Source organism: Propithecus coquereli, unplaced genomic scaffold, assembly GCF_000956105.1.
Source record: "Propithecus coquereli isolate 6110/MARCELLA unplaced genomic scaffold, Pcoq_1.0 Scaffold839, whole genome shotgun sequence".
Classification (NCBI taxonomy): Eukaryota; Metazoa; Chordata; class Mammalia; order Primates; family Indriidae; genus Propithecus; species Propithecus coquereli.
In genome coordinates, this window is record NW_012154607.1 from 197205 (window position 1) to 225187 (window position 27983).

The 27983-nt window shown below is 53.1% G+C and overlaps 1 protein-coding gene across 1 annotated transcript; it reads right to left on the reverse strand.

The window, feature by feature from the left end:
• Nucleotides 1–292: 292 nt before the first annotated feature.
• Nucleotides 293–27983, reverse strand: DRGX (dorsal root ganglia homeobox). Its single transcript, XM_012663864.1, has 7 exons — nucleotides 27786–27983; nucleotides 27269–27383; nucleotides 23063–23160; nucleotides 22021–22122; nucleotides 18916–19094; nucleotides 18716–18828; nucleotides 293–558 (listed from the first exon to the last, which is right to left on the reverse strand). Exons 2-7 carry the CDS (start codon nucleotides 27300–27302, stop codon nucleotides 293–295), a joined length of 792 nt encoding a protein of 263 aa, XP_012519318.1. The 5' UTR covers nucleotides 27303–27383; nucleotides 27786–27983.

The window sequence follows — 27983 nt, forward strand, 5'->3', positions numbered from 1 at the left end:
CTCCGGGCCAGATGGAAACCCCAGGAGACCTCACCGCACAGTGGGCTCCGCTGCTACCAAGTACCATCGAGACCTGGCCAAAGAAGCCAGGGCAACACGGCCCCAGAGGCGGGACTCCAGAAGGACTCTCTGGGTGCCAAGGGAGCTGTGGGTCTCACTTCCCCCTCCTGGGTCCGCAAGGAGGCCCTGGGGCAGCAGGCGTCTCCTGGCTGTTCAGAGAGGTTTCCGCAGGGGCTGAGGCTGGGAGAAGCGGGGTTGGGGGAGGACAGGCCGGGCAGGGCACTCTGGACCCTCATACACTCTTCTCTCCCTCGCTCTGTTCCTTGCTGGGAGAGGTCTTGTCCTGGCTGCCCTCCGGGGGCGCCGGCTTGGTGGCGGGGCCGGGGCTGCTGCTGGCGGACGGCAGGAGGTTGGCCGACTGCAGGACGGCTTCCGAGTGCTCGCGGGCCTTCATGCGTAGGGCAGCCACACTGGCTGTGCGGTTACTCTGGCAGCCGTAGGTGGGCAGGAAGGAGAGCCCCATGGGGTCTGGGACACAGCAAGAGCACAGCGGGCCCCCTGGAGGAAGGAAAACGACAGGCTGTCATCGCTGTCCTCCGTCTGTCCCTTGGGGTTAGGGAGAGGCTGGGGCCTGAAGGAGGGACACATAGATTCCATTTGGTTCCAGATACTGAGGCCCGTCAAGGGACCTGGTGGAGAGCCCAGTGGACTGTCAGAGCATCAGGGAGACCTGGCCAGTCCTGGCTCCCTCTCCAGCCAGCTGTGTGGCCTTAGGCCAATAACTTGACTTCTCTGAGCCTTGGCCTCTGCTGCTGTCGAGTGGGATAGTGCCTCCATCACAGAGCGTTAGGAGGCTCTCATGAAGTAACCCTCACTGCCAAACTATGCGCCGAGGCACCCCTAGAACTCGCAGGGCACTGCGGGGAGACCTGGGACGTTCGGGGGAACCCAGCCACGTCTGTCAGGTGCCGTGCGAGCTGCTGGCTGGAGGCAGTGACCACGCCCTGTTCCTTTCCACGGTGTCATGTCTTGGCGAAGCTGGATTTCGCAAGCACCTCGCAAAACTCCACATGGAATATGAAATGTGGGTGGTGGCGTCCAGTACGACCCAAGATTAGAAAAGCCGCATGCAGCTTACCAAGCGCATGAGCCCACTAGAAAGGAATGGTGGCTATTTAAAAATAAAAGTATCATTTTTCTTTCAATTTATAAGTATTATTTTTCAAATGGCTACTAAGTTGTTGGGACATAAGTACTTACGGAGTTGTTTGCACCTAACCATTTAGTGAACGGGTCTTGCGGATGGCCCAAGGGTGTCGCTGATGGGTTTGAGAAGCACTGAGGGAATGAGTTTGGAAAGTGCTTAGCACAGCGCCAAGCCCAGGTTAATCCTTCTCACCCACAGCCCCTCTTGGCGGGGGATGACACGGGGCATGGCCACAGAATTTCTGAAGGGGCCCCATCCAGGATCGAGGTCCTTATCAAGGTCAACACCCCCTGTCTCCCCCATCCCCCGCTGTCCTGGACAGGCCCACAGGTTTCAGATGGGCTTTAGGCCATTGTTCTGCCACACTGAGCATGGGCTGGAACTCTCCCTGGGGCCACCAAGGGGCAGTACTCATGAGACTCGATGCCCATGCCCACGGGGGCTTGGAAGGCCACCCAGACTGGCACCCACTCCTGGAGGTCAGCCTTCAGGGGCAGCCACGGTTGCATCAGCTCTGCGGGCAGCGGAGGTGTCCCCTCCCTCCTTTCCTGGGGACAGGCTTTGCAGTGACAATGCCAGGCACCTTCCTCTCCCCTCAAGCACATCCGAGCATCTTTCTCTTCCTTGCCCAGCCTGCTGGGAGACAGGAGGAGGCTCACCTTAACCACCCCCAGCAGGCTGCCCCGAGGGGTGGGCACTGCCCATCCCCACTCTCCAGGGGAGGGGACTGAGGCTCTGCATTTGCATAGTTTATTTCAGACCTGGAACCAGAACCTTCTGTGGCCCTTCTGCAAGTATAACAGGAGGTTTAAATGCCCCGTGGCTTCCTGCCTTGATCATGGCCGAGGGGCTGACACAGCAGGCAGCGGACACCAGGCCGAGTGGGAGGCGAGGCACGAATGCACGGCGTCCCGGGGTTCTGAGAGCTCGCCCGCTGCCTGCACGCCCGGCTGCCTTCTAGCCTGGTGTGCATTCGGTCCACCCCAAGTCCTGCTGCTCCGCTTCCCCTGGTGGCTCTGACGCAGACAGCCACACACTGACACCAGTCGCGGAGAGGTGCCCTGCGGATAGTGGCAGTTTTTGCTGGGAAGGATGTCTACGTTAGCACCATGAGCCCCAAGCCTTCCTGAGAACCGGGACCCGCCCCTGGGGCCTGTCTCCCCTCCAAGTCTCCCTCCCAAATGGCGCTCAGTAGGGAGCTGCACACCTACAGTGTGAAGAGAACAGATTATTCAGAATGCTGGTTCCCAGTTTGTATTTTCCTCTCTGTGTCTATTTAGAACTTTTCTTGGTTTTCTACAATGAACGTGAATTTCTTTTAAACTTAGAAACATAACTTTAATTTTAAATGAATGTTAAAAAGAGGAAAGGTTAAATACAGCCCCTCGGCATGTCTGAGGGGGGGTTCGGGGGGCTGGGGAGCCCAGAGCCACACACTCTGAAGGTCAGAGGAGAGCTTGGCAGGGGGTGGGGGCTCCCAGGACCTGGAAGGGGCCACCGTCCACAGGCTCCACCTGTCCTAAGACAGGTTCTTGCCTCTAGCCGAGGTCTTGCTCCAGTGTAAGCATCTGATGGTGAGTTGAACGCTCTGTGACTCGGTGGTGACTGTGACCACCTGCCAGACACGGTAGTGACAGAGCCTCCTTCCCTGGAGCCTATCCCGCCAGGACACACCTGCAGTGGGGCCCCAAGAAAGCAACTCGTAACTATACTCCTGGCCCTCAGAACCCAGATTTGCAGGTTAAGAAACATAAACGAACTCACAGAACCAAGGCTGTGGCAGGGAGAAGAGTCTGTACCTATGGCCTAGCTCACACCCCCCCTACACGCATACACGCGACACTAGATTGATGGGGAAACTGAGGACCAGAGGAAGCTAAGGACTCTGGGATTAAAACCTGTAAAGAATATTCACAAAATGGAATATTATTCAGCCTCAAAAAGAAGGGAATTCTGACACATGCTACAACACGCATGAACCTCGAGGACATTACGCTGAGTAGAATAAGCCGGTTATTATACAAAAGAACAAATACCACATGATTCCACTCTGTGAGGGACCCAGAGCAGTCAGATCCAGGGACAGGAAGGGGACGGTGGTGGCCAGGCCAGGGAGGGGAGCGGGGAGCAGCTCACGGGGGAGCAGTTTCGGTTTTGCAAGCTGAAAGAGTTCGGGACACTGGTTGTGCAACAATGGGAATGTATTTAACACGTCTGAATCGTACACTTAAAAATAGTTACGATGGGAAGATTTATGTTACATGTGTCTTACCATAATTAAAAAGAAAATAAAACCGTTTTTAAAAAAAAACTATGGGCCAACTATTCGGGGCAAAGTGATCAGAGGAGACGAGTCCACACAAGGCTCCCCAGCAAGTGAGGAGCTCCAGGGTCCTTGGGGCCCACCCCACACGCACTCAGCCTCACACCTGTGTGACAGGACACCCTGCATCCACCCCACCTGCCACACCTTTGACCGTTTTCACGCTTCCCTCCAGCCCGTGTCCATGGGGTGGGATCTCCACAGCAGGGCTGACCCCGAGAGATGGACACCGGCCAACAAGACCCTTTGGCTCGCAGCCGATGCCGGCAGCCCAAGCCTGGACTGCAGCTGAAGCATCCATCAAAGGGGCCAATGCTTGTGCGTGGGCGCACAGACATCCGAACAGCCACATCCGGGAATGTGACAAATGGGCCATTGGCAGTCTGAAGGGAGGTCCTTGAGGATGCCTAAGGGGCTTCCCTTTGCCTTGCCCTGACCTGGATGAGGACACGGAAGATGCATCCCTCCAGGACGGAGATACGGGTGAGACAGAGAGAGGCCGTCTGTGCAAGAGACAAGATCAAAAGCTAGCAGGAGACAAATCTACTGAGATGATTAACAGGGAAACGTGTGAAGTCTGTGATCTATCCCAAGGGCCCAGCTGCACAAAGGGAGATGAGACCCAGCAGTAGAGCATGTGGTCAGTACCACTTTGCCGTAAGCTCCTTGTGAAAAAGGGAGTGTAAAGTCCTTCTCCCCTCTGTGATCACGGCACCCTGCCGTAGCCTCCCATCAACAGACACCTCTGTCACCTCCTTAAGGAGTAAAGGAGAGAGACAGAAACGACAGTGAGCTGGGCACATACACAATACACATACTAACTTAAATTGCCCAACAAGAGGCATCTCCTTTAAATCCTATAACCATTTTTTAGAAAAGAAAAAAAGTGATTTCCACAAATGGGATCCTTATAAAACTAACCCTTGATCTCTCAGAGATCTTACAGTACCAACAGACCACCAGGTATCCCCATAGGCCGCCTGCCCAAACAACTTCATGGACCCAAAACACTACTGAGAACCCAAAGTGACAAAACGGAGCTTGCGTGCTCTGGTTCCAGCGTGGCTCGCTCACAAACAGGTACTAAGTGAAAATCCACACCCCAAAGCCCACGCACTTTGCCTGCAGAAAGTATGCTCAAGGCCCTCACCGATGCTTAAAGACTCTTCCGCCTGCGTTTCCAACGTGAGCCGCCTGATTGAGCAAACCGCCACAAACCGGAAAAAGCGCGGCTGCCGAGGGCAGACACGGTGACAGAGAGCACTGAGAGAAGAGGCAAAATTGCATGACGCAGCCAAAACACTCAGAATGACAGTAACCTGGAGCCACCTGGAGCTGTGGCACGCGAAGCGGCACCTGGGATGGCCGCAGCCGTCAGAGCAGGGCCTGGGTGGCCACACAGGGGTTTGACAGGGCTTTGGAAGCCACAGCCAGCCTGGGACCATTAGCAATGGGGACGCCGAGCTGGCATGAGAGAGGCTCAGCACCCCTCTTTATTACATCAGGGAGGTGACAAAACACTTAGAAAACGCCTACCCCCAAACCGAACCGTCCTTGCGGCGATCCTGTCCACTGGGTGACCGCAGGACGGCCGCCGCGGAGGCAGAGAGGTGGGCTCTGAGGCTTGACCCGGGGGCCGGCCGCAGGACCACTCCCCTCCGCTCGACACACCTGCCTGCGGGATACATTCCACAAGGCACCTGGTCCTAAATCCTCGGTCATTACTTCCACAGCCCCATACAAATGGAAGGGCAACGCTAAGCCATAATTCACAGCTCATTCCAATTTCCGGCTAGATTCAACGACAGGCTGAGGAGCCCAGCTTGTTCCGAGTGTCCCCGGAGGACCCAGAACCAACGTGGGACCCGCAGCAACATGCGAACATGCGTGTTCTCACGGTGGCCATTCGCTGGCACTGCCGTCCCACCCGGCCTTGGGCACAATTTCTACACTTTTTCACAGCTTGCTCCTCAGTGAAATTCTCCCATCTGACCAAAAAGTAGAATAATTTATTCTGCCAAGAGAATTTTGAGGATTAAGCCAAACATCAGTCCCATTTTTTAATTACTAGATTGTCAGACTTGGGGCTCTAGAAGGAAGTAGCAGAGCGTTTTTTGGTTTTGCTTTTGTTTTTTCAACCTATCAAAAAGCTATCATCATGAATGGACTAAAAATTAAATTAGGTACAAAGGACGTCATACCAGTGTGGCATGTAGCAATGAAAAACTGTGAATAGCCTAATGGCCCAATAACAGGGAATTGGCTGAATAAGTTACAGTCACCCATATAGAACACACTGCAACTATGACAAAATTATAGGAGTATATTTAGTGCCATGAAAAAGACACCTTTCAAACATTAAGTTTAAAAAACAGGTTAAGAAATAGTAAGTCAACATGATCCCATTTTGGTATATGTGTATACACGTACAAGCTATAGATTCATTGTGTGTGTTCCCCCCAAAAAAATTTATATGTTGGCCAGGCACAGTGGCTCACACCTGTAATCCTAGCACTCTGGGAGGCTGAGGTGGGAGGATCACTTGAGCTCAGGAGCTGGAGACCAGCCTGAGCAAGAGTGAGACTCTATCTCTACTAAAAATAGAAAAAATTATCCAGACAACTAAAAATAGAAAAAATTAGCCAGGTATGGTGGCACATGCCTGTAGTCCCAGCCAGCTACTTGGGAGGCTGAGGCAGGAGGATTGCTTGAGCCCAGGAGTCTGAGGTTGCTGTGAGCTAGGCTGATGCCACAGCACTCTAGCCCAGGCAACAGAGCAAGACTCTATCTCAAAAAAAAAAAATTCATATGTTGAAATCCTAACCCCTAAGATGACGGTATTGGGAGGTGGTGCTTTTGGAAGATGATTAAGCCATGAGGGCAGAGCTGTCATGGATCAGTGCCCTTATAAAAAAGACCCCAGACTTGCCTTGTCTCTGCCACCATATGAGGACACGGCAAGAATTCAGTCATCTATAAACCAGAGAGCAGCCCTCACCAGACTCCCAAATCTGCCAGCACCTTGATCTTGGACTTTCCAGCCTCCAGAACTTCGAGAAATAAATTTCCATTGTTTATAAACCACCAGGTTTATGATATTGTGTCATGGCAGCCCAAACGGACTAAGATATATATGTAATACATACATACATACATGTAGTGTATATGTGTTCATGTATATGTACATCCATACACCATATCAATTTGGGATCATATGTGTACATATACATATAAAAATTATTTAGAAATAGAAAATATTTATAAATTTCAATTAATTTATAAATAAGTTACAAAATATGTTTATTGGAGGTCTATGTGAATAAATATATATTTATAAATGGGAGAAAAGATATTCCAATACCAAAATATTCATGGTGGTTGATTCTTGATGTTAAGGTCATGATTTTCCAATTTGTGTTTATCGTATTTTCTACTTTTTCTAAATTGACTAGGTTTCCCTAAACTGACCCTCATACAGAGGGTGTCCTTTTTGTGATTTGTGACTTCTGTCTCCTCTTACTCAGATGATGGGGACCCACACGTTCTCCTTTGGAGCGGAGTCCCGCCGAGGTTACCAAGGAGCAAAGGCTACGTCCTCAGCACCCGGTGAAGGACGGCTAATGGCCTCAGTCCGCACTGGAGGTATCGACAGCAAACCTGGAGCCGAGGGCACGTGACCGTCACCAGGAGCACTCCGTCCATCTCCCCTTCTGTGGGGACCGAGGTCGTGAGTCCCTCCACATGGGATCGACCACCCCCAGCTGCGAGCCCCTCAAAAGGCCACAGCTCCAGCCCTCTCGCCCAGCCGGCTTCCACATCACCAAAATCTACTCCAGAACCACCCGGTCCTTAAACGCAGCCTGAGGGTTGTTTTGTTTGGACAACATACAACCTCCTGGACACTAAATTAAAACACACAATTAGATTTCCATTAAGTTACAGCGAATTCTGCTGAATTGATCTAATCGGCCTCCATTCCTATATGACATCATGCTTTAAAGGCTTGGCCTGAACATAAATACTTAATGTAATAAATACAGTCTGAAATATTTGATCTCCCTGGCAGTTTAATTGATCTACTACCGAGACTGACAGGAAGAATTAAGTTAGTTCTGTCTGGTCTCTGCCAGTAGCACATTTTCATCGTAAAGGTCGGTGAGCTCCACGCTGGTGACGAGGAGCGTGTCCTGTCACATGCTCAGGTAAAGGGTAACACAGGCGAGCAAGGCGACAAATACCTGGGCTTATGAGACGTTCAACACAAATACCACAGTTCGCTTCTTTTCGCTTTGTAGTAAAAAAAAGAAAGAAACGAATTTGGGAACCAAGAAAACAAGTCCCTAACCCTCAACCAAGAGTTTCAGTGGGAGTGTTGCAGAAGCCTGCAACATCTAAACACAGTTTTAGCTGCTGTGGCTCAGTGTGGCTCCAGTAATCAAATGCACAAGGCCACATCCACACCCGGACACATCGTCTCCTGCCACGGAACTCCTGAAGTACCTTCCCCTCCTCCTGTTTCATGGGTTTTCATCGCCGTCACCATGAGCCATGTTTGGTTTTCTGCCAACCTCTGCTCCCAAACTTGCTGTATGCCCACCCCACGCCTGCACCCTGATCCCACACCCCGTCCCATTTAGCTGCAAAGTTAATGCTCAGTGAATATTTGGGGAAAGGACAAAGGGAAGGAGAATCTGTCCGTCTTGACTGAGTTGGCACATTTTAGTTCCTCAGAACTGCCATCTCCTCGGTTCTAAGCTTTCTCAGCACTCCATGAAAAGAAAAACTGTGATCATAACAAAGTTATCCAACCTGATTAATGTCCAAACCCCTGGGCTAATTTTGCGGTGTCTTTTGATGGACTTGACCCTAAGTCCCGCCCCTCCCTTAATTTCACCTAATATATGTAAGTTCACTGTCTCAACAATCACATATTCACTCAACAAACACTCACTGACAGGAGCCAACTCAGCCAACCTTGCTGACCAGAGCCTTATGCTATGAGGCCATCTCAGGGCTAGTGCAAGTGTCCTATTTCTGCTTGGATGTCTTTGCAGAAATAATAATCACAGCCCCCAGATCCAAGGACCCCCAGCACAGCCAGGGATGCATGTTCTGGGCAATCAGATGCCAATTCACCCAACCCTCCCTCCTTCCAGGGTAGCCACAGCTCTGCTTGGGCGGCTACTTCTCCTGCTGCCTCTGGCCCCTGCCAGAAGCCTTCTGCTCAGCTCCCCGTGCTCCAGGGCCCCATTGATTGGCAGGAAGGCCGAGCCCATCAGCACCCGTAGGAAATGGCTTCTGGAAAGTGAACTGCGGGTTTTCAAGACAGAAAATAACAGCAGGTGCCTGTCAAAGGAACAAAATCGATACAGGGTGTGGGGGCTGGGAGGGGGTACACCTGGGTGCCTGACTCGTCCTCCTCTGACATTCATGCTGTGTGACCTTGGGCAGTCCTAGCTCTTCTCCATGCCCCAGTCTCCCCTGTGCCCTGGAGAAGCAGTGGTAACGCGCTCATTAAAGACAGTCCTTACGAATCCTCAGTGCTGGGTTCTCCAGCCCTGTCTTCCTCACGTCAGCTAGGCATGGAGGGGCAGGGTTGACCAACCACTTTCCTCATGAGCAATGACCATGCTCTGTCCCCTCAGGTCCCCTGCTCCGCAAACACCTGTACCCTCGGAAACAAGCCAGCGGCCCCTGGAGGGCTGTGCTGCTTTCCTGGAGCACCCTGTGCTGCCCACACACCTTGCACTTCAGTGACTGCGCCCTGGAGGCCAGGAGCCCCTCCCACTGGAAAGCAAATGCCTGCAGAAAACACAGCCTCTGTCCCAGAGATCCAAACCCAAGCTCTCAGCAGATCCCAGCGACCTCTCGGCCTCAAAATCCTGACCCTAACAACAGTCACCAGCATGCGCTGGACTTGGATGTACCAGGCACAAACACACAGTCACCACCAGGTATGGCCATTACAGTCCTCAGTCCACAGGGGAGGAGCCTGAGGTCTGCCCCAAGGTGACCCAGCGTTGAGAGGGGGCAGCACTGCCAGGCTCCGCGCCCGCGTCCTGCCTCCTCTCTTCCCTTCTCTCTCCCGGCCCAGCTCCCAGGCTTCCTTCAAGCCCAGCTCGCGCTTCGCCTCTGCAGAGCTTTCCTCCCTCCTACAGAGAAAGATTCCCGCCTCCTCTGGGCGTCCGGCACTTGGCATTCCCTTGTTGCCTCAACAAGAGTACGTGACAGTGGCACCTGAGTTCGGGTTCTTGGCTGGCCTGGCGCCCCCTCCAAGCCCACCCCCAGCCTGCCAGCCCCTCGAGATCAGGATGAGCTTAATTCATTTCCTCATGCTCAGCCCCTAGTTCAGAGTCTAGCAAAGGACGGGTGCTGGGTGGGTGCTGACGAAGACCAGGAGAGCCCTGAGGTTTCTGGAGCCCAGCAGGTGGCCAAGAGTACAGGGCCAGGGCCAAGATCCCCAGTCTCCTAAGGGAGGCCCTTCCTCCAGGCCCAGAGCAGCACGACCTCCTTTACTCCTTTCCCCAAAGCACGCTGCGCTGTACTCCGCGCCAGACTCTGCGCCGAAGCAAAGGGAGGTGGCTCAGAAGGATCTAGAGGTGCGCTGGATACGGTCAGTGCCCTTCATGTGCATATAGGCAGGACTGGAAGTAAGGGGATCAAAAAAAAACACCCAACTCATGTCACGAGGCCAGAGAATGCTTGCTACCTGCAGCAGCTGGTCTCTAAAGATAGCCTTCAATGGGCCACACCTCCCGGTATGCACGCCCTGCGCGGGGTCCTCCCCTTGAGTCTGGGCTGGCCCTGTGAGTGGCTTTGATCAACAGAATGCTGCGCGGCAACACTGTGCCCATCCTGGGCGTAAGCCCTAAGAAGGCCTGGCATCCTTTTTTTACACTCTTGGGACCCAACCACCATCCAAGCCCACTCCAAGCTAGCCATGGAGAGACCATGTGGAGAAAGAGAGAGAGTCCCCAGCCTCCCAGCACCCTGGTCGAGGCACCAAACTCATAAGTGACGCCATCTTGTATGTGCCAGACCCAGGGGCCATGACTGCGAGCTTGGGAGACCCCAAGCAAAAGCAGCAGCAGCACAGCCCAGCAGAGCCCAGCCAGTCCTTGGGACCATGAGGGACAATAAAACAGTTGCTGTTCTATCCTACCAAGTTTTGGAGCAACCACGGTTAAGTGAAACCATACCAAAACCTGGAATGGAGATTATAAGAAACAAAATCACAGCCAATCTCCTCATGATCATAGATGAACACCATAAAGAAAATATTAGCAAACCAAATGCAGTAATACATAAAAAGGATAACACGCCATATCTAATTTGGGTTTATTCCAGGAATGTGCAGTTGTTTTTTTGTTTTCTGTTTTTTGAGACAGAGTCTCACTGTGTTGCCTGGGCTAGAGTGCCGTGGCATCATCCTAGCTCACAGCAACCTCAAACTCCTGGGCTCAAGCGATCCTCCTGCCTCAGCCTCCCGAGTAGCTGGGACTACAGGCATGCGCCACCATGCCCAGCTAATTTTTTCTATATATTTTTAGTTGTCCGATTAATTTCTTTCTATTTTTAGTAGAGACGGGGTCTCACTCTTGCTCAGGCTGGTCTCGAACTCCTGAGCTCAAACAATCCGCCTGCCTCGGCCTCCCAAAGTGCTAGGATTACAGGAGTGAGCCACCGTGCCCGGACTGTGCAGTTGTTTTAACATTAAAAAATCGATCAATAAAATTCGGGGTATTCATACATTGAGAAAGAAAAATCAGGCAATCATCTCAACAGCTGCAGGAAAAGTATTTGATAAAATTCAACACTCATTCATATTCATGATTTTTAAAACAATAATTAAAATAAAATTCTTAAAAATTAAGAAGAAAATATTAATATCTTCACTTGATAAAGGGTATATTTAAAAAATAAAAAAGGAAGCAAACACAACTGTGAAACCCTGAGAGCTTCCCCACGAGATCGAAGGTGAGGATAGGTTACAAGGACCGTGGACTCTATGATTCTGCTCACGTGACCTGTCCACGACAGCACTCGCAAAATGCCTCCACTCCATAGAGACAGGGAGTAGATTCAGGGTTCCCGTGGCCTGAGGAAGTTGGGGGAGTGACTGCTAACAGGTATGGAGTGAAAAAAAGTTCTGAAATTGATTGTAGTGTTGGTTGTACAGTTTGGTGAATAAACTAAAAGTCATTGAATTGTACGGTTATTTGGACAAATTCTATGGAGCATGAATTATATTTCGTTAAAGCTGTTTTTAAAAAAATAGCATATAGCCAGGATGCCTGTTACTACCACTTCTATTCAATACTGTATGAGAGGTTCTAGCCAGCGACGTAAGACAAGAAAAAGAAATTATGAGATTGGAATGGAAGAGACAGACTTTCTTTATCTACAGATGACCTGCTCATGTACATAGAATATCATAAAGAATCTATGACTAAACCTAATTATGTGGATAAATCTTGCCAACATAATGCTGAGACACAAAAAATACATATGTATGCTTCCATTTATATATACGCTGTATACTTTTTTTGTGTATATATATGTATGTAAACTCAAAAGAGTCAAAACTAAACTATAGGCTGAGCATCCCAAATCTGAACATCTGAAATAGATTCAAAATGCTCCAAACCCAAAACTGTTTGAATACCAACAGGATGCTTAAAGGAAATACTCACTGAAGCATCTTAGATTTCAGATTTTCAGATTTGGGATGCTCAACCAGTAAATATAACGTAAATATTACAAAATATCTTTTTAAAAAAGTCTGAAGTAGGAAACGCACCCCAAGCATGTTGGATGAGGGGTGCTCAACTTGTACAGTGTTTCAGGACCTCACCACGGACGCCAGCACGGTGGTGTCCTTCAGGAGGAAAAGTGGCCTGAGTGGACGGGCGCATGGGGCACAAGCCGGGTGGCAGCAGAGGGGCTTAAAATCATTCAATAAGTTCTAGAGGCACATTTTGTGAATTTTTCCAATGAATATTCTATTTCGCAATAAAACCTTTATAAAAATTATCTTTAAAAGTTTTTGCGATTTTTAAAATCACAACACAAAGGGAAAAGTCTTGAAGAAGGAATAAGGAAAGACGCTCTCAGGGGCGCAGAGCAGGTGGCCCCTGGCCCTGAGTCGCCTTACGGGCGAGTGCTCACCGGCAGTGCCGCTCTCGGAAGCTGGATGCTGCGGCCTGGCCTGCAAGCCCGGGGCCAAGGCCGGCGTGCAACAGGGAGGGCACGTTCTTGGCTAACGAAGGGGCCTTGTCCTCTGGAAGGCCATGGCCAGACCCCCTCCTAGCGCTGCCTCCGCGCCGGCACCCTGCCCACCGCCTCCCCTGGTCCTCATACGCACGATGCAGGGCTGGGCTGCCACTCGGGTGGAGCCCCCACTGCAGGCTGGCATCTGTGACATGCGATACCTACAGCGCCTCCTTCAGGCCTTACAGCCTGCAAGGCCTCAGCCGGGCGTGGAGCCAGGCTCCAGCTGAAACCCGTCCGCCTGCACACTCCCCCCAGCAGGAGCCGCTCCCGGGACTGAGGGCCCCCGTGCCTGTGCCTGCCGTGCCCAGCAGGCTGCCCCCTCCCATTTGGGAAGGCCAACAGTGATGTCACTGCCCAGCCGGCCGCTCTGCCCAGTGCAGCGGGGTGGCTGTGACCCCCGAGGTGTGAGCACACAGTGAGAAGCTCTCCCGTGGCAGCTGTAATTATTTTCCACCTCACGCCCAGCTCTGCGAAGCTCGGGTCGAGGCAGCCCAGCTAAGTGCCCAGGGCCAGCGCCTCCTCCGCTCCCTGCGGCTCTCCTGCGCCCAGCCGCGCCCGCCCGGCCCGTGGCCAGCACTTCCCCGGAACAAACCCAAGCGCCTCCCTGCCCATTAATAACCTCCTCTGCATTAATGAATTGTGGATGCAAGGCTGGCCATTAAGACAGCCCGGGAAAATTCTTTGTGTGGTGACGGCCTTTCCTCTGGACAGCCATTATTGTTACGCAAATGCTCCCTGCACAGGGGTAGGGTCCTGCCTTCCTCTTCTTTGAGTTTCCAGGGAACACCCCATCAGGAAACAAGGCTGCCTGGCGAGGACCTGTCTTCTCTGACCATCCCAGAGTACGAGGCACATCACTGCATGAAGCCCCGGGGAGCCCTGGCCAGGAGTCCAGTAAAGGACATACCAGCACTGTCAAAAACTGGAATGTGGGGGAGGGGTTACAAGGAAAGGGTGAATTTTGGCCCCAATAAAGTTTAGAGAAATGAGAGAGGTAGACATTTTACTGGGTCCTTGAAAGGGGGGCGGGACCCAGGGACCACAGCTAGAAATGAGAGTGGCGGACTCCGGGTGACTGTAGCTGGTGTTCAACGGCAGATACTTAACGACAGTCAGCGCCGCCCCCACGTGCCAAACACTGCTCTGAGGGCCTCGCGTTCTCTCCACGCGGCCTCTTGAATTCAGTCCTATTGTGACCAAGGCCCGCACTCTGCAGACGAGCAGCAGAGATCCAGGGCTTAAGCAACCTGCTCAAGACTCACGTGGCTGGAGGATGGAAGGATGGGGGTCCCACTGGGCAGGCCCTCGCTGGAAGCCACTGTGCCAGTCGGCCACTCGCTAACTAAAGGAGAAACCCCCACAAGTGCCTGGCTTTGCACTCCCTGGCTCTGTCCCTGCTGGGCAGCCGCCTCACTCCCTGGCAGGCACAGCCCAGCACCCATCCAGGGGCCTTCCCGGGGAGCCTGCAGGTGGGGCTGCCACAACCGAACCTCTGGGCGCTCTGCCTGGCCAGCCTCACTGGGAGGGCCGTGGCCTCCTGCCCACCAGGGGCTGCCATGCCCTCCCCTCCCAGCCTTGCCCGCTCCCCGTTGCCAACCTCCGAAGCCGCATCTTGCCCGTGCACTCGCCGCCCCACACGCCCCAACACCCAGCCTGCAGCACTGGCACCCCAGCTCCCGGCCCCAGAGCTGCGTCTCAGCCCGTTGGCGCAAACCCAGCTGGCAGCAGAGAGTACGCCCAGCACAGGACGACCACGCGGCAGCGGAGGGTGAGGCTCCCCCGCCCTCGCCCTCCTGGCCTGCGGCGGAACCGCCAAGCCCAGCTTGCTGCGTGTTGCGGCGGTTCCGAGCTGCCAGGCTTCCACGGACAGGGGTCACCTCCCACCCAACCCTGGCTTCCCCAGCTCTCTAGCTGCCCCGACCCGAGGCCCCTGCCCCCAACAGGGATGTCAAGGAATGAAAATTGGTCACTCTAATTTCCTATGAAAGCCTCAACCCAGAGTTCTGTGCTGTCGATGTTGCAGCCTGTGTGCCAAAGCTCAGAAAAGCAGCTGGGAGACCTGCCACCCTTCCTACTTCCTGGACCACGCCTCCCCTCGATGACCCAAAGATAGCAAAGTGCCTAGATGCCCTGCGGAGTTTGTCACAGGATCTCCCCTGGGAAGGAAGAAGCAGCCACAGGCTGGTTCTGGGCAGCGGTCACTGTGCTGCCAGCCCAGCTGTCCACCCCGCCCAGGCTGGAGGCGGGCGTGCGGCAGGGTGCTCGGAGAGTCCAGCGTGGGCCCCAAGAGCATCCCTCCGCTTTTGCCCTGCCCCTGCCTCTCCTCCTCCTCTCTCGGGTGCCACTTGCTCAGGGAGCCTTCCAGGACCACTCCTGTTTCAGAAAACGTTCAACGCCAAAGACTGTCCAGGTAAGTGAACACCCATAAAGCTACTTTAGAGGACCTAAGAATATCGAGGGTCCCTACTTGAGGAAGTCAACAAACTCCACAGCCCCTAAGCCAGCCCACAAACTCCCCAGAGGCTGTCTCACTGTGTATAAGACAAGGACTTCACGTCCGTCACAGCCGTGCCTAGAACCAAAAGCCCAGGACACTCAGCCAGAGCTCTCCGATTTGTAACTGTGCACCACACTCTTCAGTGGGGGCTCCATTTGCTCGCTGGCAAAACTGGTCTTGCCCGGCGGCACTGGGCGCCCTGCGTTGGCCTCACACCCCGGCCGGGTGCCGACGCAGTGCAGGCCAGCCGTGGCTTGGATCCACAGTCACAGGGAGGATCCACGCACCTGGGAGGCACCTAGGGCTAGGCCAGAACCTCGGTGGCCTACCCAGAGACATTCGCTGCCTTCGGTCCAGGGCCCTGTGATCCCAGTAAGACCACAGAGCCTCAGGAAGCAGGCCAGTGCTGGTTTGGGTCTGGGACCTGAAATTAGCTTTGATTCCTTTCTTCTGGGTCAGCTGCAAGTTGCCACGGGCCTGGAGAGGTGGCTTGGGATCTCTGGGCTGGAAGGGGCCCTGGTCTCTGGTGGCCCTTGGGGAGTCCAAACCCCTCCACAGTGGACTCACAGCTGTCCTCATTTGCTGGGGAGAAGCAAGGCGGTGGGGGGTGGTTCAAAGCTGCTCATCGTGCCCCTACAGGTGCTCATTCAAGGCAGCAAATGAATACGTGGTGTCTGATGACGCCAGGCAAGGACAGAGGCACAGTGGGATCCTGGAGAGCACTCTCGACCTCAGAGGGGACACCTGGATGAACCAGTGATGGTGAGGAAGCGCCTTCCCTTCCCTGAGCCTCAGTTTCCCATTTGTGAGAAGAGCCCCATTAGGTGCCTTCGGTACCAGCAGTGCCTCCCAGCCAGCTGAGGCATCCCCTAGCTGGCCAGCGGCCCCTGGGAAGCAGAGTGCAGGCCCAAGAAAAGGAGAGTCGGTTCATCCAGCAGCTCTGCCCAGCCACCTCTGGGGTGCAGGGAAGGTGAGGAAGGCGGGGTCACAGCCCAGAGCTCCTAGCCCTGAGCCAGGCCCTAAAGAATCGGGGTCACTCCTTTGCCAGGCTTAGACTGGGCTATGTGCTTAATTTCTGCAGCCTGGGGAAGCGTGGGAGGACAGGACTGGGCTGCAAGGGTCAGAAAGCTGTCCTGGCCCCAAACCACTCACCACGTGCTCCGAAAATCAGCCAAGCATTGACCCCCGGGAGTGTTTAGAAGCTGGCTGTGCAATGAGAACGCACCTGTCACCCAGAGTCATGGGGCAGAGTCCCCGAAGCTCACCTCTGAGGGCCACCGAGCCCACCTGAATTAGCACAAGGCTGCGCTGACTCAGAGGTAGCCCCAGGGCCTGGCAGCTCAGGATACCGCACTTCCAGAAGTGCCACCACAATGGGGTCAGGTGCTTCTAGAATGCAAAGCTACCCTGACCACATCAGCCTTCATCTCAGAGCAATCCCAGCTCCACTCACTCGCTGTGTCCTTGTACAATGCCGACCGCACGACCGTGAGAATTAAATGGGACTCCGACAGAAGACGGCCTGGCAGAGTGCAGAGGAGGTTTTCGATAATTGCTCATCTGCCTCCAACACAACTTAGCTCATCAGAGATCAAAAAGCCACTGCTCAGAGAGGTCAGGTGGTCAGGTGGAATGGGCCCAGGGGGTCAGGTGGGGGCTGGCGCGTGAAGGTGTCAGGATGAGCCAAGGAGGAGCACTTTGCTGGGGGTGGGGCTGGGGAGGACGTCTGTATGCAGAGATGGGAGGGGCGGCAGAAGAGCCCCCTCGCAGCCCAGTGGGGGGTCACAAGACACCAGCCCCCAGCAGGTCTGACCAAGGATGTGCCGGTTTGGCCCAAAGACTTAGAGGCAACATTTAAAAGATGAGACTGAATGCGTGTGTCCCCCCAAAAGTGGTGTGTTGGGCTCTTGTGATGGTGTGCGGAGCTGGGGCCTTCGGGAGGAACCGAGTTATGAGTGGAGCCCTCACGGATGGGACTAGCGCCCTCGTAAGGCCGGAGCTCGCTCTCCTTCCACAGTGCGGGTTTCTGCCTCCTCCGCAGGGCCCCGCACCCCACGCTCCCGGCAGCAAAAGCAGCAGCAAAGGAAAGTGTGTTTCCAGCGAGGCAGGCACAGGGCAGGCTCCACGGGGTCAGAGCCCGGCCAGAAGGGATTAGGGAAGGGACAGAGCGGAGTACGGAGAGAGGGGAGAAGAGAAGGGTGGACAGATGTCTGTGTCCACGGACCCTCAGGCCAGGCGGCCCAGCTCGGCACCAGCCCCCCCTGCCAGCCCAGCTTCTGTTCTGGGTCCACCGAGCTGGGAGCACCCCCATGGCGTGGGAGACAAAAACCCAGCTCCGTCTCCCTCTCCCACGATGCCCGTGGCCTCCCTACCCTCCCAGCCAGCAGTGCGGCACTCTCCTACGGGCGCCCAGCGCGCCAGGCCTTCTCTACACCAGCCTGGTCTCCTCCTCACCCCCGCCCGGCACTCTTCGCACACGCTGTTCCCGACACCTAGAATGTGTTTCCCTCCTCGTTCCCGGACACCCCCTAGGGGGACTCCATGTCCTCCTGCTGCCTCCAGAAACCACATTCGCAATGCAGATTATTGCCACACTGTGTGTGTGTGTGTGTGTGTGTGTGTGTGTGTGTGTGTGAGGAAGAGAGAGAGACCCACCTGCAAGAGGGGGACCTTGTCCAGGGCAGACCTCAGACTCTAGCACAGGACAACCAGGGGACACCCTCAGGGCCCCTCTCCCACTTCTACTATCAAGAAGCAGCCTGCAGCCTGCACCTGCACCCCCACTGCCTGTGACAGACCAGCCCCGAGGGCAGCGCTAACGCTGGCTTCCCCAGACCCACTCAGGCCCAGCCCCGTTCCCACCCCATCGCTGGAGGAACAGGTGTAGGACTAGGAACCGGGAGGCACTGGGTGAGCCCCAGGAACCCCCCGAGGGACAGCCCCACAGTGCTTCCCTCTCTGGGCCTGACAAAACGTCCCTAACAACTTCCATCCTTCAGGAGACAACAGCCACTGAGAAGAGAGAAAATTTGGGGCCACAAACCCTAATGGCTCAGACCTGCGCCAGGAGTTCCAGGGGCAGGCGAGCGTGCCCGCTGCGCATCCGGAGAGGGTGCTCTCCCCGTGAGCTGCAGGTTAGAACCCGAAACTGGGACTGAGGGGAGGCAGGAATCCGAGACCAATGAGTGCTCACTTTTGAAGCAAGCTCTCCGGGCCCTGTGTCTGTCTGTCGGGAGGAACAGTGCTTAGTGACCCTACAGAAGTCAAACGAGACAGCATTTGTGGAAACTGACGGCGTCTGTGGCCCTGGCAGTGACTGACAGGAGAAGGGAGGAGCACAGAGCCAAGACCATGGCGGTCACACGATCCCCACCGTCCCCACGAGGCCGCACCCACCAGCACAGCCGGAACTCACCTTTCAGGGAGGCCACGTGGGACAAGGCCTGGGCATATGTGGCCGTGTTCAGGAGGGTCCCCGGCAAGCAGGAGGGGAAGAAAGGTCCCGTGGGCCCCACGGTTCGCCCAAGGCTGGCAAAGGAAGGAAATCACATTAAGCTCTGGCCTAAGTCTGCGGTGCCGTCCACGGCCCCCAGGCCCCAGGTCCAGCGGCCTCACCTCTGCTGGGCCTCCAGCGCCTCCTTCTTGCTCCGGGCCTGGTCCCCGGGGGGCGGGGAGTTGATATTTCTCACGGGAGGTGGCGTCACCTCTGCTATGGGCTCCTTGGCTCCCGGCTCCTGCTCAGAGGCCCCTCTCTCCGTTTTCCTCCATTTAGCCCTTCGGTTCTGGAACCAAACCTGAGTTCCCGATGGAAACACACAGCCAGTGACAATCAGATAGGAGACAGGAGGCAGAATCCAAACTCGAGCGCCTGGCCCCCCAGCCGGGGCTCACGGCCCACCTGGCAGCCTCCCCTACACTGTGCTCTCTGAACCGCAGCCTCGGGCCACGTGCAGGTCGGAAGGTCGGCTCAGAAGGCCATGACAGGCATTGTTAAGGCATGGTAAATGATAGAAAGTATGCAAATGCATTGCCCACAGTAAGAGCACAAGTGCTGTGAAATCCTCAACGTTGAGTTACGCTAGTGCATGCATTTGATGGGAAATGTATTTCCTACAGGGGGCAGGTGGGAGTCATGGGCAAAGCAGCCCCTAAAACACTGCCCCAGGGCTTCTCATCAAAACACTCACTCACTCTTCCAGCAGCCTTGTCCTGAGCCCCCGAGTGTGTCTGGCCTCATACCTGTGATCTACCCTTGAGATCGCCTCGATACCCGCCATGACAAGTTCATGGCCAGCAACCCAGAATACACACTAGAAATACTGGCTCTGGAGTCAGCCATGGTTTAGAATTCTGGACCTCGGTAAATCTGGTTTAGAATCCACTGCAACCCTATGAGGAAAGAAGTCCTATCCCCATTTTACAGATGAGAAAATTAAGCACAGAGAGGTTAATTAACTCGCCTGAGGCCATCCAGGTGTTAAACGGCAAATCCCCAATTTGAAGCCCAGTGGCTTGGCTAGAGACCATGATTCCAAGTGTCTGGGGGGAATAATAGTGGCGTTGTTACCCCCAAGCACTCTCAGGAAGATTAACATGCCTGCAAAACACTGAGCACAGTGCCTGGTGCACAGCAATCAATCACTCGGCGAACACGAGTAGCGTCATCGTCTCTGTCACGCTCAGGTTAGGAGGAGGCTTGTGATTCACCTTGATCTGAGCACCTTCTTAGAGGCTGGTGTTGGATTCTTTAAGCCTTGGAAACTAAAACTGCGTTTGCAGGAGGACAGCCTCACAGGGGCAGGCAGCCCCGGCTCAAGGTGCTCCCAGAGGTCAGTGAAATTCTGCTGTTCTTTATCCGGCAAAACCTCTTCCCTCCTCTCCTGGGAGATAATTTCTGGCTAAAAAAAGGGCTTGGCTAGACCTCCCTCCTCTTCCCCCAGGCATCCTCTCCTCCTCCCCCTGCTGCCTACACACCAGCCGGCAGGAGGGCAGCCTGGGTCCGTGAGGCCGAGCCCTCTGCCAGCCCACCCTGTCTCCTACTTTTCATTCCCCTTTAACTGAGTTTCTTTCTTTCTTTTTTAATCTAGTTGGCTTTTAATTGCACATATCAGCAACCATTGAATAATGATTTTATCTATATTCTAAATTTAAGGCAGTTAAATACAAAGCAAAATGCAGACACTTTCTTGCGTCTTAATTGAATGAAGGTCACAGCTATAACAACATTTAATTGAGCTATTTTTCATTATCATATTTTAATGACTTTGCACTGACAGTTCGCCTGCTTCTGAGGAAAGAGCATGATGGAGTCGTTTATTTCCCTATTTAGTTATTGTTTGACAACATCAGCTTCGATTAAGACCCTGCTTCATAGAACATTAATCATATTTGAATGAGCAAGGGGTATAAATGTAAACACATCTCCCTTCCCGCCACCAAAGCCCGCGTCCCCACACCGAGGCTCGCTAAACAAACGCTCCGCGGCCATTGTCTGTCTGCATAATAGCCAACAACAGCCTGAACAACAATTCCCAGCTTTAATTGTCACCACCCCTATCTTACCCTTGCACCTTTCAGGGAGAAGTTATGATCTTCCACTTCTGAATGCTCAATAATTGTGTCATTTATCTCAATTTGCAGTTCAGTCTTTAGGCAGCTATTGGCAAGCTGGCATTAAAAAAAGAAAGGATAGACGGTATCCTGGCCAAAGGAGATTTTCATTTCCAAATAATAATCAGTTTAATTTGCCCGCATATGACCAATGATTCATGTTCAGATTTAATAATCAGGATCACATAATCTGATTATAGGGGAAATAATTTGTTTACAACCCCCAATTTACTGCTCAGAATTCCATTATCTCTTTTCAGCCATTGGTTTTTAAGAGATACTAACATGACCCAGGGGAACCGAAAGCAAACTATTATATTTCCTACAATTAGATCTTTGCATAGTCTTAACCCCAAGCCCCTACATAAAAAAGAACAGAAACAGCATGGAGGAAACCCCATAAATAAAATGAATATATAATTGTGCTCGAAGAATAGCTCGCCCGGAGAGGCGGCACTGAGAATCCGTTCCTCTCGCGCTCAGGCACATCTGCCGGGCTCGGCGTGTTTGTGCGGCAAACATAATCACCGTGCAGCCTCTAAAACGAAATCCTGCTTAGAGACGGTCACCACGGGCCGTGCTCATCTCTGAGGCAGCCCTATCGCTGCTGCCGTTTAAAGATTTTTAAATTGCGTGAGTTCTTTGGGTCCACTTTGCTGAAGGAGTCCGAGTGCAGGGGAAAAGTTGGTCATGATGCAATTTCTGGAAAGCAGATCCTACCCTGCCTCCCATCTGAAAACGCCGTTCTCTGCAATTGACCGGCCTTACCCCGGAGCGGTCAGAGCTGCTTTGAGAATAGCATCTCAGCTCTTTTCTTTTTTTTTTTTTTTTTCCAAAGCAAGGAAATGGATGTGCATTGATGTAATTTAGTACCTTAGAGACGCGGACAAATTAGTGTAGAACATTATCACTAGTTAATTATGAATGACCGATTAATCAACCTAATCTAATATTCCACATTATGTTGATGTTATTAAAGTGCATCATGAAAATGACAGATAGTCTTCATTTGCTTTCTTTGGCCAAATGTGCACTCTGCAGTCATGATGTCAAAAAAAAAGTTTGCCAGTTTTAATATTAGAGAGTTAAATAATTAAAAAGAATGTTTACCTGCACTCTGGCTTCTGTGAGGTTTATTTTCATGGCCAGCTCTTCTCTGGTGAAGACATCTGGGTAGTGCGTTTGGGCAAAAACGGCCTCAAGAGCTTCCAGCTGGTAAAAGGAAAAAATATTTACTGGTGAGAGGCTGCGGCTGGGTGAGGGGAAGCAGATGCATATTTCAAATCTGCCGTGAGTGGTGAGGAAGCAGTTTCACAGATCAAACTGAGGAAGGAGAGGGAGAAAAGAGCTCTTTGAAAGGATCCCACACAGTGAGAATTTCAACCAAGGATGACTTAAGAGCTATGATTTACTAACAACCTCGATGTCCCTCCAAGAAGCAGAAATAAGAAGAGAGGTATGAATAGTACAAATATTTGTGTGCATTTACATGTAAATATTGTCACAGGGATCCAGAAATCTAAGGGCGGCCTTCTGAACAGTTAGAGTAATTCGTGTAGCTTCCCTCCACAGGACGTAGGAGTGGAAACCACCTGCAGCTGTGTCTCCCCACGGAGACCTCGTAGGGGTAACGGGGTCACCTTCCCACTGCTTCCCACCTGCTGCAGTCTGCTCCAGGAGTAAGACAGAGGCTGATCTAAGGAAAGAGCCCGGCTCTGGGAAACACTAGCAAGATTCCAGTTGCAGCCCTTCGCTTATGGGCAACACCATGTACAAGTCAGCCAACTTGCTGGGCTCTGGTTTCCTCATCTACCTGCTGGCTAGGGATAAGAATGTCTGACCTGCCTTCCTCCAAGGATTATTGTAAAGTTCAAATGACATTGCTGACATGCAAATGTGCCCCGAATTGCCAATCTAAGGCAAATGAGAGAGATCATTGTGCCCCTTCACTTACTATCTGGGATCACAAGGTCAAAGCCATCAGCCCTCCCTCCAGACAGATTCCTTGACATATAAATTGTTCAAGAAAACAGAAAGATCCAGTTAACATAATCAGTTGGCCTTATCTTAAAAGACGAGGCAGAGATGCTCAATTCTGATTTTCCAGGAGTAGGAAGCAGCTGATTCTCAGGAAGAGAATCCACATTGTTACCTGCTGAAGAGTGAACGTCGTCCGGTTCCGGCGCTGTTTTCTACGCAGAAACCCATCATCGAAATCCCCTGAAGAGTGGTTGCCGAAGGGTGCAGTGCCTGCAGGAGCAAACCGGGTCAGCCCGGCCGAGAGCCCCCCTGCAGTGGCCCAGCCTCGACGCTCATTCGGGGGATGCTAAGCCGTGCCCCCAGATAGGCGGCCCTGGCGGTCCCAAAGTGTCTTTCTTTGTCAATGCCCCTTCTTTTCTACTCTCTCCCCAAAACCTTTGACTTCAGGCCCAGCTATCCCTATTGCCTGGGGCAGAAGGCAACCTTGATCCCCGAGATGGCCGAGTCTACATCTTGTGAAATTCTGGACTCCAAGCTGGGAAGGGTCCCTGGCTGAGGCACAGCCTTCATCTGCCCTTGGCTCCCCACTGCACCCCTGTTTACCATGCCTCTCTCACCCCCTGCCTCAGATCCTCCACCCTCCCTGTGCTCACCTGACAAAATGCACTGTCCCTTTTTTCTATAAACAATGGGTGTTAAAAGCTGGGGGTTGGAGAGGACTAGGGGAGGAGAGAAAACACCAAGAACTTTTCAGAGCACTTTTCTCCTAGAAGAGCAGAACACGAAGATGTAAGAAGTTTATAAATGAATATTAATTACCGTCGGTCACAGCTCATCAGCGCCATAGTGGATCTGTTATATAGATGTCAATTAACAAGAGATCTGCGCCGATAGCGACTGTCCTGAATGCCGAGCAGACTGAACAAGGCCACTCTCAGAGGGCACCCCACCCTCTGGCCAGGCCTTAGAAAGCACCCACTGCTTCCGCTTCCCTAGGAAAGAAAGGCATTGTCCTTCCCAGCAGCCTCCAAAGCACGCTATAAAGCCAGAACAGAGTTTAGCCCCAAACGTGCATTCAGATCATTTTCCAAATGTGCACTATTTATTTGATAGTCCACAATGGCTTCTTAGGAAAACAAATGAGCAAGTTGTCATTACCAGTGAATGCTTTACCTGCCATGGGCTCTGCTGTCAGAATCGCTGCACGCTCAGCACTGGTTCTCAAGCCACGCTGCCCAGACAGCATCCTCAGGAGGACCTCAGTCCCAAAGAAGCAAAGTCCTTCCGGCTTTTTAAAATCCTGTCTACTAAAGGAAGTCCCTCCTAGTTGTAATTTTACCCTCCAGGGCCACATCCTTTGCCACAATACCCCCACTCTCTGCTAAAGCCCTCGTCCCTCCATCGTCCTGTCCACACTGCACTGTTCCTCAAAACCCTAGTTACAGATGTTTCTCTGCAGCTCACTGGAAACTTAAAAGGAATGGCGTCAAAGCAGTCTTACTTCCGTTACTTTGCAGGAAACCAAACTGTCTCCTTCTGAAACAAAGCACTGGACCGGTGAGGATAGAAAGTAATCTCTGCGGATCTCCGATCACAACCTTCCTCGGTCTTTTAACACACACCTCACTGTCCCAAATCGTTCCACGACACGCACACACAAGATCTTTAAGCGGAACACTGCACGTCAAACTGAATCCTAAAAGACGCCGACAGTTTATCAAATTAATAAGAAGAAAAGATCGGCAACCTAATATAAAAAAGATGAGTACAGGCTTTTTACTTAAAAATAAGTAGAATGGTCAATAATAATTAAACAAAACACACAGAACAATGAAATACGGTTTTCACCACTTTGGCAAAAAGAAATGAGGTGCATAACAAAAACCAGAACGGATGAGAGTGTTATAACCCCTGCGTGCTCTTTCACCATTTGTAGGAGCATCACTGGAGGAGCCTTATTAGAAGGCAATCTGACAACATCCATCAAAAATGTGAGTGCACATACAGCTATTCAATCCAGGAACACACTTGTAAAGTGTGTCAAATGGAAAGTGTTCTGGAAATACAGTGTTCCAGAAACACTGTAATTGGAAGAAAATAGAAACAACCAAAATACCCATCAATAGACACTTTCTGCACAACATATAGTGGAATACTACACAGCTGTTTAAAAGAAATCAGTAGATCCGCACACACTGACATGGAAAAATTTCCAAGATGTATTATGAAGTAAGAAAAGCGAAGTACAGAATGATGTGTCAATGTAATCTCAGTGAAAATAAAGCATAAAATATGCACAAAGATACATAAATGGAATAAAAACATGTTTTTCTAGAAGGAATCATGAAAAACCAACAACAGCAAGTACTTTTAGAAAAAGAGGTGGAGAAGGAGGAGTTTACTTTTCAGTGTGTAAGTTTCTGTTGTATTCAAACTTCTCAGGCAGGTACGATTAGTACTTTTTGATTTAATATCTGCAAAATTATCTGAGACGTGAGATTACAAGCTGTGCTTTGCTTTCTCCTTTATGCCTCTCTAGATTAACAAAAAAATAAAATTCAAAAGGTGGTAGACTGTAATAAGATGTCATATTCCAAAGGTCTGTTCTCAAGCAAGAGATCACTTTCACTTCAGCAACACCAAACTAAACCAAAACACCCCTTCCGGCAATGCTGGCAAACAAACACATCTACAAAGGATGGAAAGTTCTTAAAGACCCATCTCCTTCTCTTCGGGTCATGTCGGTCCTAGTCAGTGTGGAGACAGGATGAGCCCAGGGCACGGGGAGGAAAGGTAAGCCCACCGGGCTGAGCCGAGAGCTGGGGCCACAGCACGCTGGGCTGGGACTCTCCCTAAGTCACTTCGGCAACCCACCCTACAGACAGCTTTCCCCTTAAGTCACCCATGAAGTCCACTACCTGCTAAATGCCCAAACCTCTACCTTCCCCACTTTGACCACAAAGGTGGACCACCAGGTGGCAATCAGCGCAGACCCCAGGCTCAGAAGCACAGAGAAGGTGTGCCCACCATGCTGTCCGGGGATACAGTGTCAGGGGATGCACCTCTCCCACCTTTTCACAGACTCCACCCTGTGTGGATCCTTGGGGGCAAAAGGAGGTAAAATGCAAGTAAGCGTGTGGCATTGCTAAGAAGGACGGCAGAGCTAGCAGGACTTAAACACTGGCCCTCCTTAACCTCCTTTAGAAAATACTGCTGGACTCTTGAGAGCTTTTGGGAAAAACAAAAACAAACATTCTGAAATTCCTCTCTGCGTCAGCCAGCTGAGGCTCGGCTGCTGCTCACGGCAGCCCGGGGCAAAGCGGACAAGCATCCTTGAGTGCCTCAGGTCCCTCAGGGTCCCTCAGGGTCTCATCACCTTTTGCCCTGCCCCATGCCTCCCTCAGTTACTTGGCCTCCAAAATTCTCCCACGGCAGGAATAAATCAGAGGAGTGGGTTGCCAAAGCTCGGTCCTGATATTACTGCCACGGTTACAAAAGTCCTAATGTCCCCGGGCTGAGACTACTGGTCCGAAGAAGTCACTGTTAAAGCCCAGCCTGTGGGGCTGCACATCTGCCTGACGGATACGAACTGCCCCCTCACGTGGAGGACACACCCTTGGATCCCACAGGCCCTGGGAAGGGGCATCCAGAGGGCCAAGCTGTCCCCGTCTTACCACCCCACTCCCACATAACACGTGGGAGCAGAGACCAGACAGGATCTTGAGGGGAAATTACTTCAAAGGCTTGGAGACCCTCAGAGATGGAAACCCTGGCTGCGGGGAGTGGGGAGTGGTTGACGTTTGGGGTCAGAAACCCACCGATTCACAGAGGAGGAGCCATGCCAGGGCACTGGGGCAGGTGGTGGGCAGGACCCCACCTGGCCCCAGCGACAGTTAGGAGGAGGTCAGGGACAGAGGCTGAACTCCGCAGAATTGCAGGCGCGTCCCCTGGAGCACTGTCACCAACTGCCCCCGGCAAGAGCAGCCCAGCAATGGGTCCTTCTCTGCCTTGGCTTTCTGGGATGTTTGCGAAAACACCGTGGAAGATTGATGCAGCCCCCTGGGCTGGGGAGCGCCGATTAGAGGCGTGACACCAGCATCTGTGCTGGGAGGACCCGGCTGGTCCCAGCAGCACGCATAGCCCCCGGCACCCTGGCCCAATCGGGGACTGGGGTGGGAGGCAGGTGGTGATGGGGCGAGGGGGTTGGCTGGAGCGGGGTCTGGAGAGGAGGCCAGGGGCGCCCCTACTCACAGCCAGGAGGCTGCACCCCTCGCGGGACAGGACCCCCCACCACACCACGCGGCAGCCCTGCAGCCACTCCAGCCCTTTCTGGCCAGGTCCGGCCTCGCCAAGCACCCCAGGCGCGGCGCTTACTCACCCTCTAGCTGTGGCGGGCAGTGGAAATAAAACATCGCGGACGGCAGGGTGGGCTGGACGCCTGCGACTTGAGAGGGTAGCCGCGGGACCGACAAGCGCGTGTGGCTCCGGCCTGGCTGTAAAGCGAACAGCGACAGAGCTTAAGTCTCCCCTTTGCCAGCGCTCCCGCCGGCCCTGGGGCGCACCGGGCTCTCCCCTCCCGGAAAGCCCCCTCCTACCGCCCACAGCGCGCTGCAGGGACAGGAGCGAGGCGGCAGCACGGTCCCAAGCCAGGACCCCACAGGGCAGCCCTTCCAGTGGGTCCACCTCCAGACAGCCCTCACCCTGGCCCCAACACCAAACCCGCGTGCTGTGGTTCCCAGCTCTCGTGGGTCCCCGAGCAAGCCTGCACCCCGGCCACCGCAGCCGGTCCGGCAAGCGCGCAAGGCCATCCGTGCGGGCAGCTCAGGCCAGGAAGGCAGCCTAGACCCAAGGCCAGGCGCGAGCGGCCCAGGGAGCGGGTCGGGAGCCGCGCGTACCTCGGCGGGTGGCGGGCGAGGAGGCCGAGCGCGACCGCCTCCGGTCCGCACGCGGGGCTGGGCTGGCGGCGGGCGGGGCTCGGCCCGGCTGGCGCCCGCAGGACTATAGAAGTGACTCGGGAAGTGGCCAGATGTCTTGCTGTCTGTCTACAGCGCGCGCCGCCGCTCAGCACTCGCCTTTATAATCTCACGCATAAT